The 14626-nt window shown below is 41.9% G+C and overlaps 1 protein-coding gene across 1 annotated transcript in view; it reads right to left on the reverse strand.

Moving 5' to 3' along the window:
* Window positions 1-3394: 3394 nt before the first annotated feature.
* AIG1 (androgen-induced 1) overlaps window positions 3395-14626 on the reverse strand; it is a 174225-nt gene continuing 162993 nt past the window's right edge. Inside the window, exon 6 of the mRNA XM_015421989.1 lies at window positions 3395-4128. Coding sequence (XP_015277475.1) covers window positions 4091-4128 — 38 coding nt within the window. The 3' untranslated portion in view covers window positions 3395-4090. The remainder of the gene's footprint in view (window positions 4129-14626) is intronic.

Here is a 14626-nt window from a genome sequence, read left to right on the forward strand (position 1 = left end):
TGGGTGGAATTTACAAGGGAGTCGATACTGGCTAAATATCAGAAGAAACTTCCTAACTGTAAGAGTGGTTGAGCAGTGGAACAGTCTGCCTCGGGAGGTGGTGATGGATGCTCCTTTGCTGGTTGTTTTCAAGTGGAGGCTGGACGACCATCTTTCGGGTATGTTGTAGGTATGTAGGGCTGTCTTTCAGCTATGCTCCTGCAGAGTGCAGGGGGTTAGACGAGATGACCTGCAAGGTCTCTTCCAACTCTAACATTCTATGATTCTATGACAGTAGTTGAGGCAGATGGTAGACAAGCAAGCAGGTTTGGCTCATGGGTGACTGTGGCTGTTAAAGATGGTATGTTCACCTATCAAACCTACTGGCTGAAAAGCTCACACCATCCGTAATCTGCACAGGGCCAGCTCTTGACTAGTTATGCAGTCTACTTTGTATCCATCTACTACAATATCCCCACATCTTGTCTTTGTCCCCAGAACATGGGATTCTCCCCTCCCCATTTTATTCTCATAATGCCATGCAGTAGATGAGGCTGACAGAGAATGAATAATTCAACATTACCCAGTGAATTTCATGCTGAGTGGTTTTTTTTTTTTTAAATCTAGTTCTAATCCAATATTCTTTAACAACTATACCAGCCTGCTTGTTTAGGGCTCAAAACAATGGTGGCCATTTAAGCTCACTTTTCACATTGCCTTCATGGTGTATCACCAGAAGCCCCAGATTACATAGGAGACATCCACACCGCAGCTTCTATGCATGCCAGTACTGTTGTTCCTGGAAACCAGGCAACAGTGATGTGGGGAAGAACTGCAGTATTGTGCTCTTTGCACGCGACCGGAGGCTTCTCGCACTTCCATGGCAGCGCAGGAAGGAGCCACACCACAACAGCAAAGCTGTGAGACTGTGCTGTGTACATTGCTGTAACTATTCCCAGTGCAGTTGTTCTGACAGGAAGATTTTGAACTTTTGTGACTGCTTTGGTATTCTTTTTTTTTTAATTTGCCATTTGTGAAGTCAGTGGAGCAAAGTACAGACAAAGGCCAGCAGCATCCAGTGTTTAATGAGTAAAAAAGGTCAGTGAGAAACCCAGGCTTAGATGGCAGACATGCAAATCCCAACAGTGAAGAATGAGTTATGCAAGCCTTGCCACATGAAAGCACTCATATACCACTAACAAAACTCTGGGCTCCTATTTTTACCAGCCTGAACTTCACATTGTTGACGGAGAAGACTTAATTTACATTACACAACTGAAATGTTTAAAAAATCTGGCACTGCACTATAAATATTTCCTGTTAAAGGTACTGCCTCAATGGAAGCCTTTTAACCTCTGTGCCGTATTTTGTACTGGCAACTATTTAGAAAAGAAGGAGCCTTCCAGCTGCATGGATGGTATTTATTTGCGTATTTATTTACTTATTTATTCACTGCAGCTCAGAGCAGCTAATGACAGAGCATCCTGCTCCCCCCTCCACTGGAAACAGGAAAACAAATTCCAATTTTCTGTTTTTAAAACATCTCTACAGGAATTTAGTTCTTAAAACATCTTATTAAGATATTGTACAACCATTTGGCACACTGTTCGTTTTAGATGCCTTTCTTCTCTTGGCAGTGGCAATGCCTTTGCAACCCCTTTTTGCACAAGATCTACTGTAAGCGACTTCTTCTCCCGTCATGGTCTCCAGTCTTCTGCTGTCTATGCCTGGAAGAAGTTTTTCATTTTAGCACCTTTCCTTCTTGAAATTTCTCCTCAGTTCTTTAGTACAGTCCCTCCTCAGCCATCTCTGAGCCAGTTTGAAACAGGTTTCTTGCCCCAAAGACTGCACAGAGGAAAGGCATGTTCCAGGAAAGTAGTAGAAGATGTTGAGGCACAGCTCTCACAGTGCTCATGGCTGTAATCCAAAAGTTGCACCACAGTACTCTCTGAGACAAGTTCTAAGGTCAGATGAGGCCCATGAAGCAGTTTAATTACATCTTGTGGAGTCCTTACAACATTTTAATGAAGACATAAGAATTGTGCATACTTGGGTGGATCGAACAGCACAGTTTTGTGAACACAAGGACTTCTACTGGTGGAGTGCATCTTCTGCAGCTTCCTCATCCCATGGTAGTCTGAAATCCTGCTCCTGGGGTGTGCCTTCTCTTTTGGGAGGCATTTTGGGCTGCCATAAAAGTTTAACTCTGCAGGCAGAAGTCCTTGTGGCCATGGAAATGGGTTGTTGGATCCACCCCACTGTTTCTCTTCTACATTAAAGAAACATGCTTTCAGAAACTCCACTCAATGTTATATATACCTCTTTCAATGTTGAGTGTATGCCAAGAATGTGCCCATACCCCACATGTAGCATAACTGTGAATCCTTACTGCTAGGCTGTGCCAACTTTATTACAGAACCTGATCAGGAGAGGAGGATGGGGTTGTACATCATGCCTGGCTTCCATCCTTCTGTATTGGTCAGGTATGGCTGACTGTAAGTTTCTTGTTCCTGGTGGTCTTACCAAAATGTTTTCAAGTTGTAAGAAATACTATTCCACAGGAATGTGACATTCCTATTTTGCCTTAAGTATGTAAATCTATATTAATACGTGATGTTAAGTCTGAGTAAATATTGGCCTTTCTGCTAGATGGATGTGCCCCACTCTGTCTCTTGTGTGCCTGGCTGGAGAACAAAGTCATCTCAAAGACAACAGAGTTGGCCATTTGTGTTCTGTGACAGCACAGTCCTACAGCAGAACTCTTCGATTGCATATGGCTTCATTGGTACCCTTGCCACATGTATTGCTGCCCCTACCTGATACATTCATATGATTAGACAGGCTATAATGCATCTGATGCTGTCCTAGCCAACCACCATGACGCATCTGTCAACCACCCCCCACCTTATTCATTTATTAAACATTGTGAACCTAATGGAAAATAAGCCACAATACTCCACTCCTCTTCATTGATCTAGGAAATGATAGGATGAGAAAAGAGCTGTCTTTTCTGTTGAATTTGAAGACAACTGGGGCGTGGCTTATAGGAGGCATCCATTGATCCATATAAGAGCCTGAGCAGTGGAAATGTAGGGATATTTCAGCTTTTATTGAATTGGTTTTGAATTTGAAGAAACAATATGCATATAGGTTTCAGATGTAATTATAGTTTGCTCTAGGGTTGCCAAATCTTTTTTCACCGGGAGCAGGGGGCTCCCGGCTGTCGCCGTAGTCGTGTGCGCGCGTGTGCGTCAACCGGAAGTGATGTCACATGCTGGGGGCGGGGCCACGCCATTTGAGGGGAAAACTCTTTGTTTTCCCCTCAAATGGCATGGCCCCGCCCCCAGCATGCGACATCACTTCTGGTTGACGCATACGCGGGGGTGGGGTTTCCCCCGGGCCCCGATTCCGCGGGAGTGGAAATCGGGGCTCGAAAGCGGGGGGAATTCTGCCCCCCGGGGGCATTTGGCAGCCCTAGTTTGCTCTGATGATTAGCACCACTGATTTAAAGCAGCTTGTTACATTACATCTGCTCCTTGAACAAATTAAAACACAGCTCAAGAGGGAAGAAGGAATATAAACAGTTTACATTGTCATTCTGGGCCCCACAGGTATACTCAGTCTCCCACAAGCAACCTCACCCTTCAACTCCTATTGCACCTTCAGCTTTTGTTTCCCCAACGCTGCCAGTAACTTTATGACTGTAATACCACAGAATTCTTTGATTTGTTCATGGGGGCTGATCCACTGTTTCAGACAATTAGAAATGTAGATGATTTCCCCATTGATTTCAGTCTTGGTCTGCTTAATCTTATCTGTACATCAGAGATAGAACAGAACCCTTCCAGTCTTCTTTCTGATAGGAAGATGCTTAACATTGATATGCATAATGGCATGTGTTGAGGACTTTGTGGTGATATCCATCATACGTATTCTCATGGGCAGATACAGTTATCGGAAGGAGGAATGTGTCACTAAATCAATATCCCTTTTTAGAAAATTAAAAGTATCCTGGATGCAGTGTTCGTGGAATTTGCCTCCTCCAGCAAATTGACATTGAGGTGCCTTCCAGACAGTGACAAGTTATCTTTTGCTCTCTTTCATCCTATGTTTAGTCCAATTTAGTTTTTTCTTTTCCTTCTTCCATACCTGAGCACAAAAAGAAAAAAAAATATTTTGAAACACTTGAGTGCATAAAAAGGTGCTGCATCCCTACATATCTTGGGAAGAAATTGTGCTTCTTTTTCTTCTTACCTTTATTTCCTTTAAAAATAAGTTGAAGCCCCCCTGCATCATTCCTGAAACTGCTGTGAGAGGGGTTTTCAGTATAAGTCTCTATAATATCCCAACTATTTTTGAATCAGCTGAATAAATTGTATTAATAGTTACAGTGCCTATATCTGAAGAGGCAGCTTTGTTTGAACATGGGCTTTGGGGAGGGCTGTGGCTCAGTGGTAGAGCATCTGCACTGCATGTGAAGGACACCAGGTTCAATCCCTGGCGTCTCCAGTTAAAAGGACCAGGTAGGAGGTGATGTGAAAGACCAATACTCATCTTGATAGGCCAGTGTTTTGATTCAATAAAAGGCAACTCTGTGTGGTTCTCCTGATCTGTGATTTCTCAGAAAACCTTATGTATATTCTGCATAAAATAATCTTCATTAGAGTTGTGAATTAAAATAAGACAAGCAGCACGTGCAGTTCACTTTTGACCTGATCTGTGCTTTACTTTTGAGTTTCTTGTAGTTCAGTTCTATGACTTTTACTTAGTCTGATCCTATCAATGTTTACTCAGAAGTAAATTCCACTGATTTCCATGAGCCTTTCTAATAGGCTTGCCAAGTCCCCCGGGGGGCGGGGAAACCCCCACCCCAGAGGCCCGTTTCCCGCCGCTGGCAGATCGGGCCCCGGGGAGAACCCCACCCCCAAAGTACTTGACGTACACGTCACCTGGAAGTGACGCAACCACACCGGGCACGCTATGGTTTTCCCTCGGATGGTCATGGCCCCGCCCCCAGCATGCCCAGCGTGGTCACGTCACTTCCGGGTGACATGGTCGCACACTCCAGGAGCGAGCCGGGAGTCCCCTGCTGCAGCGATAGGTAGGACTTGGCAACCCTACTTTCTAATAAATGAGCATAGATTAGAATGTAGGCAGGATGTAAAAGCATCTCATTAAGAATGTATCAGCTAGATTGTACTGGTCCTGGCTGTTCTACGGATAACTTCTTTCAGTGTTCCTTGTTACATCACCTTCATTACAGAACTATATTAAAAATATTCCAAGGTTGTGCTGGAATCTTTTTTCTTTTAAAAATAATGTAATAATACTGATATAATATTTGAACCACCTCTGCTTTTCCCTTGCCTTGAAAGCACCTTGAATTGGGCTCAGAGGTAGATCAGCAGACAGTATAATTGCTGTAATATTGTGGTCACATGCTCTTGACAGCTGTCCTGACCAGCAGTCTAGCCACAGCATTCTGCGCTAGCTGCAGCTTCTAAACACTCTTCAAGTGCAGCCCCAAGTAGGGTGCATTGTGATAGTCCAGTCTAGACAAAACTAAGGCATGGATCACTGTGGCTAGATCCGACTGGCCTAAGGATGGATGCAGCTGATGCACCAGCCAAAGCACTCTGAACCACAATGGCCAACTGTTTTTCTAAGGTGACTGCTGTGTCAAGCAGCACTCCTAAAATAGGAACCTGGCTTTTCAAGAGGAGTGTAACCCAATCCAAGACAGGGGAAATCTCAAGCCCCTGGCCTGCATTTCTGCTAACCCACAGAACATCTGTCTTGTCAAGATTAAATTTCAGTTTGTTCATTGTCATGTAGCCCATTACTGACTCCAAGCACTAGTTTAGAACATCAAGAGCATCCTTGGAATTAGGTGGAAAAGAATGGTTTGTGGTATGTACACTTCTCTTTCAGCATAAAAAACCTGCAAACCCTGTTTAACTAGAGGAAACAGTGGGACTAATGATATAATTTGTGCCCCACGTAAAATGCTGCTGCAGCTGCCTCCCACTCATTTGAGAACTATGACCTGTCTCCAGTCACACAGAATTGCCATGAATAGCATATTCAAAATAGCAGATGTTATCAAGGGAACCATGCCAAAAGACTGGTGGATATTTTGCAGGCAGCACACATGTCAATGGTGGCATGAAAAGTCACCTTATGAACCATACAATAAAGTTAGAGTCCAATGGCACCTTTAAGACCAACAAAGTTTTATGTAAGGTGTGAGCTTTCATGTGATGTCTGACGAACTGTGCATGCACACAAAAGCTCACACCTTAAATAAAACTTTGTTGGTCTTAAAGGTGCCACTGGACTCTAACTTTATTCCATTGCTTCAGACCAACACGGCTGCCACCTTGATCTACCTTTATGAACCATACAGACAGAAGATGGTGATATTGAGGGGGGTGGCTATAAAACTGCTTGCAGTATTTACAGGCAGCCATTTTTACCTCATGCATAACAAAGATCAGTGACTGCCAAGAGGCTCCTTTATTTTCTGCCTCATAAGAACATAAGAGAAGCCAATGTTGGATCAGGCCCATCCAGTCCAACACTCTGTCACACAGTGGCCAACAATACCAGGCAGGGGTCATTTCGTAGAAAAAGAGCTAGGGGAACTCATTAGCATAACTCATTAGCATATGCCACACTCCCTGACATCACCGGAAGTGTGTCATAAGGCCACACCTCCTGACATCACCGGAAATGTGTCCTAAGGCCACACACCCCGCCCCCAAAGGTGCCGGCCTAGAAGCCCTCCCACCTTTGGCCCCCTCCAGCACCAAGCCTCATTCATGTTGAGCAATCTAGGTAGTGAGAGCACTTCATGGAGGGGGAGGACTTGAGGGGGATATGAGAGGTGTGTCTGGATCTCCAATGCTACTTGCATGGATGTTCATGTACCACTGTAGTGCTGAGGAGAAACATGGCTCCACTATGAGGATTGTCCATATGCACGTGCCATGCCCACAGGGCAACTGGACCATGTCCACTGTGTTCTCCTGTCTGTAGAAACATGCAGCATGCATGCATGCATGGGCAAAATTATTTTATTGGAGTCTGGTAAAAAGTTCTGTTTTTTTAATTGAGAGCCAGTTTGGTGTAGTGGTTAAGTGTGTGGACTCCAATCTGGGAGAACCGGGTTTGATTCACCACTCCTCCACTTGCACCTGCTGGATGACCTTGGGCAAGCCATAGTTCTGGCACAGCTGTTCTTGAAAAAAAGTGGTTTCTGTCAGAGCTCTCTCAGCCCCACCTACCTCACAGGGTGTCTGTTGTGGGGAGGGGAAGGGAAAGGAGTTTGTAAGCCGCTCTGATACTCCTTTGGGTAATGAAGGGTGGGGTATAAATCCAATCTCTTCTTCTTCTACTACTCTTCTTTTGCCTGTTTAGCTTATTCTGACTAAAATCTCCCAGCCCAACACCTCAAACCTTTTTTTGTAACTGTTTCTTTTGGAGGTTTCCAGAGCTGCTGTATATCCCAAAAAAAGACTCTCGATCTTTCTTTCAACATGGGTGGGTTGGGTTGGGAAGGAAACTTTTGAGAGCAGTTCTAAAAGGAATCTGACCATAAATCTAGCAACTCTTTAATGGAAAATCTGCTCAGCTAGAAAGTTCTTACCATGGGCCCCTTTGGAGAAAGAAGTGCCAATTAGTGCTTGGATTAGGGCAGAGGGGCAAACACATCTAGTAGTGGCATTTTTAGTGAAAGACATAATAAGGAAACAATTGGGTCTGAACATTGCCAGTATCTAAATACAATGGGTTGGGTGTTACTAACAAACCAAAAATAATTGGATAGGCAGTCAAAGGTTTAAGAAAACAATGGCTTGGCTCCAGAAGAGCCTATTGGCTTCAGATCCTGCGCTGGTGCCAACTGCTGATCTCCTGTGTCCTGTGCTGCTGCAGGAAATTTTTCCAGTGGTTTTGAAACCAGCCTGTCTTATTTGTCTTTATGAAAATGTCTCTGTCCTTTCTTGAGAAGTATTTTATTGCTGATGGATCTAATACTCTGGCAGAAATCCCAGTGTCTTTGGCTGTGGCATCAAGAATGGGAAGATTTTGCTTTGCCTACCATGTTTGTGGTTTAGCTTGGAAAAATGAACTGCAAATTATTTTGTCAGTGACAGGATTTTATTTAGTGCATATCTTGAAGAGGAGGGGGGAAATCCTTTGGGGCTTGGAAGTGCCTTGTAAATTTCTTGTCCCGCCCCCCCATCTCATCCTTTAGATGATGGCATGTGCTTGTTGCATACTTTTGTCATATGTAGTGTACCTGTCAAACCTTTATAAGAACATCTGATTTATATCATTTATAGTACTGTAGCATTTGCTGGCTCATGCTCGACACACAAGAATATCAGCCTTTTCAAAATGCTCTGTCTCTTACTTTTTATTTCTCGGTTTTTTTCTGGGTGAATTATAATAAATCAACATAGACTTCTAAGAGCAAATTAGCTAAAGAAACACACACACACATACTTTCCCCTTCTCTTTTCCCCAATATAATTATTAATAACATTTAATATAAAATCTTTTTATAGCTTTGATAGGTAGAAAATCTTTTTTCCCTTCCTCTTTTTCCTTTTTCTCCTTTCTCTGTTTTACTGTTTTGTTTTCCTTTTTTCCCTTTTCCTTCCCATTCCCTCCCTCAGTATTATCCCTCCCCCTTTCATATTAAATTTAAATTTCAATAAAAGACATAAATGTCTTGCTGGCTATATAATTATGATTATGAAATTATAATTATGATATAAAATGATGATGACTAGAAAATAAGCTTCATTCTGTTTCACCTTTTTATTCTCATTTAGAATTATTATATAAAATATATTATTAATAAATTTATACATAAAGCTTTAAGATAATCTATTATAACAGATATTTATTATAGTATAATAGGCATTCATTATAGTTTGGTTACTTATACAGTATTAAATGTGATGGTTGTAAACTGCATAGAAAAAAGTTTATGGAAACAGTATATGGAAAATTTGTACAATATTTTTAGAAACAGAAGAGCAAAGAGTAATGGCAAGTGGAACACATCTGAAAGACAAAAGGAAAGTAGAAGAAACTGATGAAGACCAAAAAAAGAAGCTGATAGAAAAACTAAAGTGAATATTTGTGAACCAAATGCAACAATTTGAGGAAAGAAGAATATTCAGAGTATCCAGAAAAATATTCAAGAAGCTGCTCAGAAGAATATCCACAAATCTGAGGAAAGAACTCAGAAGAAAATACGGAGTATCCAGAAGAATATTCAAGAATACGAGGGAAAAAACCAGAAGAATATTCAAGAAGCATGTTAGTCAAATTGCCTTATTTCACTAAAACACCTGGGGAATTATAGATATTAAATAGCAATAGGCATAAAATATAGGATCATAACCCATGTCTACCAGAGTCATGATTCCCAGAGCCTGCGAATAGATGAGGAGACTAGGTTGATGACAATAAGTGATTTCTTTACTAAATATTCTCAAGTATACAAATAACAGTAAGCAAGCACTCACACATACAATACAGAACTAAGAATATAGGGTTGAAATGATACTGACGTTTGCATGAGCAGGAATATCATTGGTGGTTAATACATTACCTGTCCAATAAGGCGAGTAGATCATGCAGCGAAAAATAGACAAATGGACATGTGGGTGAACCATGAGCTGACCCGCAACACATATGGACTGATTCCAAACCGGCCAAGAATGGAACCAACAAGGTAGGATGTGACAAAGAGAAGAGGAAGAGAGCGAACTCTGGGAAAACTAACCTTAAATAGCTAAATTGTGACCTGAGGCAATGGCCATGTGGTCACTGGTTCCCAGGAAGTATTAGGAGAAAACTATACTCTGGATGAGGGACATAAAGGGATTGACAGTTGGGCAACAGAAAACTGATGGTTAGCAGGGAGTGACACCTCTGGGGAAAGGGGGAGAGACAAAGGAGAGGGTAAAGGGATCCACTCACATTGCAGGTCCGGTGCTTCATATTAATGATCTGATGTTTGTTGAGGTGTTATCTGGACAGATGGCTGGAAGGCTTAATCGCTGCTATTGTCTTTAGCTGGGCTACAGTCTTTGTCTGAGAATGGCTTAGGAGGAGGGTGTCACGATTTCGGCTCTTGCCGTCGTTTTCCGGGGTTCTTTAGCAAGTAGGGAAGGCGTCTGAAACAGAGGTATGTTGCTTCTCAAACCTCAGAACTTCTGAGAGTCCTCCCAAAGGGTGGAGCTCTCTTTTTATTAGCACGAAAACTCCTGGTTAGTGTTACCTCACAGCTGTACCAGTCTTTGTTTTCGTTCTAATCGATTCCTCCTTGGCTGAGGGCAACTTTCCTCTTTATTCATTTCCCACCTCCCCCCCCCTTGCTTAAAGTAACAGTGACATTCTGGCTTCCCATCTATCCGGTCCGCCTTGTCTTCTTCTTTTTCCTGATAGTTGTCATCTCCTTCTGTGTTTGGCATCTTCCTGGGCACTCTTCTCTGTTTCCTTGCCCGCCCTTTCTCCTTGGTTCCGGTATCTTCTGACCCTTCTAGTTGTTGTTCTTCTGTCCCTTGAGATGTTGCTCCCGTCAGCTGCCTCTCGGTCCCTTGAGGGGTCGCTCCAGTCAACTGACTCTGACAGAGGGGGAGGAATGTGCTACGTGGTGAAGAAGAGATTTCTTCATGGCTTCTGTGCAGGAACACTGGTTCTTTGTCAGAACATGGATTTTCTTCAGGGCTGCTACTGTCTCTGTGTGCATGGAGTCCAGGGTTAACGGTCTGCATCATGGTCCTTAGGGCCATGGTCCTCAGGGCTGTAGGGTCAGAAGGCTCCTGTAGCCCAAGGTCTGCATCTGACTTGGTATGCTTCTTGGGCACAAGGCTTCCTTTAGCCACAGTGTACAGTTCATAGTCTAGCATTGGACACTTCTCTTAGGATCACAGTTCTGTCCATTGCCCTGGTACATGTTCTTCACAGCTCAGCAACGCAGTAATCTTAAAGAGTTTTTAATAATGCTATCTGAAGTGGCTTCATGGCAACAATTATGTCAAGAATTATTAATTGGTCAGAGATTAATGCAAAATCACAAGATCAAACACAAGAAATGTTAAATTGAGAGCCAGTTGGGTGTAGTGGTTAGCAGTGTGGATTTTAATCTGGGAGAACCAGGTTTGATTCTCCATTCCTCTGCATGCAGCTGCTGGTGTGACCTTGAGTCAGTTACAGTTCTCTCAGAGCTATTCTCTCATGAACAGTTCTTAAAAGAGCTCTCTCAGCCCCATCTACCTCACAGGCTATCTACTGTGGGGAGGGGAAGGGAAAGGAGATTGTAAACAGCTCTGAAACTCCATTAGGTAGTGAAGGGTGGGGTATAAATCCAACATCTTCTTGTTCTTCTTTAGTATTAAAAAGAAAATGACACATATCTAGAAAGGCAAAACTCTCAAATTGAAAAATCAGAATTGAAATTCTGGAAACCCAATGCAGGTCTACAGAAGATTTTGGGAGGTTGAACTTGGGTGAGAGATTTTGAGAATTGCTCCAAGATTATTTGAAGATACAAGAAGACTTCCCTGACATTGACCAAATATTCAGAGTGAATTCAAGATTTGCATTTAAGAACAAGTTACCTCGATATATATATTGGTTTATTTCACACATAACACGACACAATATCAAAGAAGCAAAGAGAATCCCCATTTAAAGTAGTAGAAAACGAAGTGCAGATTTTTCAGGAAAAGAAAAGACTTTGATTTTTTGAGACAAATTCTACAAGAGAAGAGAATAAGATACCACTGGAAAATACCGTTCACAGTAGAGATATATCTAACCAAAAGGAAGGAAAGTAATTAAGACAGAAGAACAAGCTAAACTATTGGTTGAAGAATTATAAGCAGAGGACCTACACAGAGGATCTGAAGACAAATCTTCAAGTAACCCAAAGCAAAGTACATCCAAAAGTTCAGGAGGTGAAATGGTGGTGGCATCAACATCAGGACAAAATGGATAAATTAAAAGTAGTATCAGTAAATATTAATGGACTGAACTCTTCTATGAAACACACAAAAACCTTCAATCAGCTTAAAAAAAAATTATGCTTACAAGAACCTCATACAAAGAAGAAACACGACCATATTCTAAATAATAAAAAATTAGGTAAATTCTATTCTGCTTCAGCTTCAAACAAAACATGTGGAGTAGCTATTTACATAAACAACCCACAACTAGAATAGAAGCATTAAGAGATCTAGAGGGAAGATATTTAATTTTAAAAATGAGACTCCCAGAAGGCAAGCTGTGTATACTAGCAACAATATACATGCTGAATAATGCCAAAGTGAAATTTTTCAAGATTTTTTTTCAAACAATGCTAGAATTTCAAGATCTTTGGACACATGAATGGAGTTTTAGTTCCTAAGAAGGACATACCCAGAAATATTAAACTTGGAAAATTACTGAAAAATATATTCCAATATTTGGCAATGTTGAGATTAGAAGATGCATGGAGGATTAAAACTCCAAAAGACAGAGACTTCACATTTTTTTCTGATAGACATATTGGATATCAAAAAGCCTCACAATGAATTTAGACAAAGCAGAGATTCAATATTCTGAGAAAATATTCACAGATCACAACACTATAGAAATAGTTTGGCAAGGGAACAAAAAATCAAGAGGAAGATGGAGACTAAATGATACTCTTCTTTCACAAGATAATTTAATAAATAAATATAAAAATACCTGGAAGAGTTTTAAAAAATAAATAATACAGAAGGAATGCCCTCAGCTACAAGTTGGGAAGAAAGCAAAGCTTTTATCAGAGCAATCTTATTAGCAGCTGAGGCCAAGAAGAAAGGGGGAAAACAGAACAACCCAAATATTAATAGAAAAAAAATCCAGAGATTGGAACAAGAACATAAAAAAATTCAATAAAGATACATTAGTAGAAATCAGACGATTAAAAAAACAGATATCCTAGAAATTGAAGAGATACAGAATTTTCTTTTTAACAAAGGCATTTTGAACACATGAATAAACCTGGCAATTATCTGGCATACTGTCTCTTGAAGAAGAAAGAAAAAACAGCAATAACATGTATAAAAAAGGAGATTAAATCACATTTGCAGAAAAAGAAATACAAGAACAATTCATCAATGTTCTTTCAAGACTTTACAAAAAGAAGTCTATTTCAGAAAATGGAATAAGAGAATATTTATAATTTTTGTCAGAACATAGAAAATCTTCAAATGAAACAGTAACAATTCAAGAAATTTCCCACACAATAAAAATATGAAAAAGAACAAAGCACGAGGCCCAGATGGGCTGACAGCAATGTATTATAAACACTTTGAAGAAGTTCTAATGACAACATTACCTCCAATGTGGCAAGAGATGTATATAACGTTAATATACAAAGAAGACAGTGATGCAACACTACCACAGTCATATAGACCTATTTATTTATTGAATGTAGACTATATTTTTCCCTAACAATAAAGGCAGAAAGATTAAGAAAATGTATATAAAATTTAATACATACTGACCAAACAGGTATTACGAAAGCCAATATACGATTCATAATAGATGCAATTGAATTTGTGAATAAAGAAAAGAAAGAAAGAAAGCAGTGTTTTTATTTTTGGATGCAGAGAAAGCATTTGATAATATAACATGGCCTTTTCTATTGAATGTAGTTCAGAATATGGACTGTGGCCCAGAATTCTGGAATTCGATGCAAGGTATAAACTCGAACCAACATGCAAAGCTTCTAATAATTGTAAAACTAACAGAAACAATTCCGATTGAAAAAGAAACATGCCAGGGCTGTCCTCTGTCACCTCTATTATTTATCTTAGCGATGGAGAATCTAACTATAAAGATCAGACAAGACATAAGGATTAGGGGTATTTTGGGGGCAGAGCGCTGGCCTGGGAGCCTAGGAGCTGGCACAACTGGTGGTGGCAGCAAGCCCCTCCCCCAGCTTCCCGTGCTGCGGCCCGTCGCTGGCCTTCCAGGGCCTGCGCCGGAGCGCTGTGGCCCCAGGGAGGCCTGAAGAGGCCCTTCGCTGCCTTCCTGGGCCCCGCACTGGAGCGCTATGGCCCCGGGGAGGCCTGAGAAGGCCCGTTGCCAGCTTTCCGGGGCCCGCGCCAGAGTGCTGCGGCCCCGGGGAGACCTGAGGAGGCCCGTTGCCAGCCTCCTGGGGCCCGCACTGTAGCGCTGTAGAATGGAGGAGGCCTGAGGAGGCCCATTGCTGGCCTCCTGGGGCCCGCATTACAGTGCTCCGGCCCGGGGGAGACCTGAGGAGGCTCGTTGCCGGCCTCCCAGGGTCCGTGCCGGAGCGCTGCAACCTGGGGAAGGCCTTGATCATGGTAAGTGAGGGATCTGCGTGAGGGATCCATGGGGGTGGGGGTGGTGGGGGCTTGATAGGGGTGGGAGAACCTTCCTCCCTCTCCCCATCTCTTTGTCCTCTTTCTTTCCCTCCTTTCCTTCTCTCCTTTCCTTTTCTTTCTCTTTTCTTTTCCTTCCTTTCTTTCTTTTCCTTCTTCTTTTCCTTCTTCTTTCCTTCTCTCTCTTTCTTTCTTTCCTTCTTTCCTTCTCTTTCTTTCCCTTCTTTCCTTCTCTCCTTTTTCTCTTT

Source organism: Gekko japonicus, unplaced genomic scaffold (assembly GCF_001447785.1).
Source record: "Gekko japonicus isolate JY-2015 unplaced genomic scaffold, Gekko_japonicus_V1.1 scaffold114, whole genome shotgun sequence".
NCBI lineage: Eukaryota > Metazoa > Chordata > Lepidosauria > Squamata > Gekkonidae > Gekko > Gekko japonicus.